Raw genomic sequence first — 1,223 nt, forward strand, 5'->3', positions numbered from 1 at the left:
ATCATCACATTTTCTTAACCACTTGGGTATTTACTGCTTGACGCAGGAGCCATTTAAAGTTCTGCGGAATTTAGCGCTTGTTCCAATTTCTCCCGCCCCAGGACTCCCAGTCCCCTGCACACTTCCTCCTGCCATTTCTCTCCAGTCTACCCCCTGCGTTTTCTCAAAAGAAAGTTTGGAAGCAAACATGTTTATTTTTATAAAAAAAGATACCTAAAGTTTGACTGGAGACCATGTATGTCTGCCTTTCGGAAAGGAAGTGGAGAATTGAAGCAATTATCTAGATAATTCAAGCAAAACCTCCCACCTCAGATTTACCATAATTATTTGGAAATTTTAGAGGGAATAGAGTTAATTTGAGCTGAAGAACTTGGATAATTGCTCCAATGTTTAACTCAATGTGTCGATTGCATTCTAATCGACCTGGAATGCAGGTATGCGTAGCAGATTAAAAGCCACTTTTAAAACGGGAAATTGTTAGAATAGGTACAATACTGAAATCTCTATGATGCTAGCTTCGTATTTCTGTTGTTTGAAATGCTAGTATAATCGACAGTGATAGTCACCTAAAATGCTTATTATTTCGGTACATTGTAAAATGCACATCCTTATAAATTTTATGCCTTAAAATGCATGATTTTCTTCCTAAAACCTGCAACCTTTTCAGGCTCTGCTGCCCTTTTAGATATGAAATAGAACCTAGTCTTCCTATGCAAAATAGTTTCCACCTTGAAACCTTGGATTAAAAGTGTAGTTATTTCCTCTCTCCGAAAACTTTGTACCATCCTCGTTTATCCTTGAACTGAATGTGTTCCAGCAGCTCTGCTGAGCAGAAAGTACAGCTATGGAGTCACGGTCAATTTCTTTCACACGGTCTCGCCACAACAGCATCTTTCTCCCCCCACAATTAGGAGCCAACCTGTGAGCCCTCTCCTAAGAGACCCCGGGGAAGACCCAAAGGCAGCAAAAACAAGAGTCCCTCTAAAGCAGCTCAAAAGGTGAGAATTCTCAAGTCCTGTCCTCACTGCATCAATGCCTGTAAGAACTGCCCTGTATTTTCTCCCATTCTACATGTACACTGAAGGGTTTGTCCTAGGTGGGTAACTCAAGACACATTTTCTACATTGGACATTAAGTAGGAGTTAATTTGTTTTGTAAGTGAACACTGAACATGAAAGGTTCAGGAAGATGCTTACAGTGTTATATTTAAGCAAACAAACAAA

At 39.9% G+C, this 1,223-nt stretch overlaps 1 protein-coding gene across 1 annotated transcript in view; it reads left to right on the plus strand.

The window, feature by feature from the left end:
• Positions 1-911: 911 nt before the first annotated feature.
• The window catches only part of Hmga2 (high mobility group AT-hook 2), a gene marked incomplete at its 5' end in the record, with an annotated part of 131,016 nt that continues 130,704 nt past the window's right edge, over positions 912-1,223 (plus strand). The window contains 1 exon segment of the mRNA XM_013521020.1: positions 912-998. Coding sequence (XP_013376474.1) covers positions 912-998 — 87 coding nt within the window.

Source organism: Chinchilla lanigera, unplaced genomic scaffold (genome assembly GCF_000276665.1).
Source record: "Chinchilla lanigera isolate Chin_1 unplaced genomic scaffold, ChiLan1.0 scaffold00057, whole genome shotgun sequence".
Taxonomy (NCBI): domain Eukaryota; kingdom Metazoa; phylum Chordata; class Mammalia; order Rodentia; family Chinchillidae; genus Chinchilla; species Chinchilla lanigera.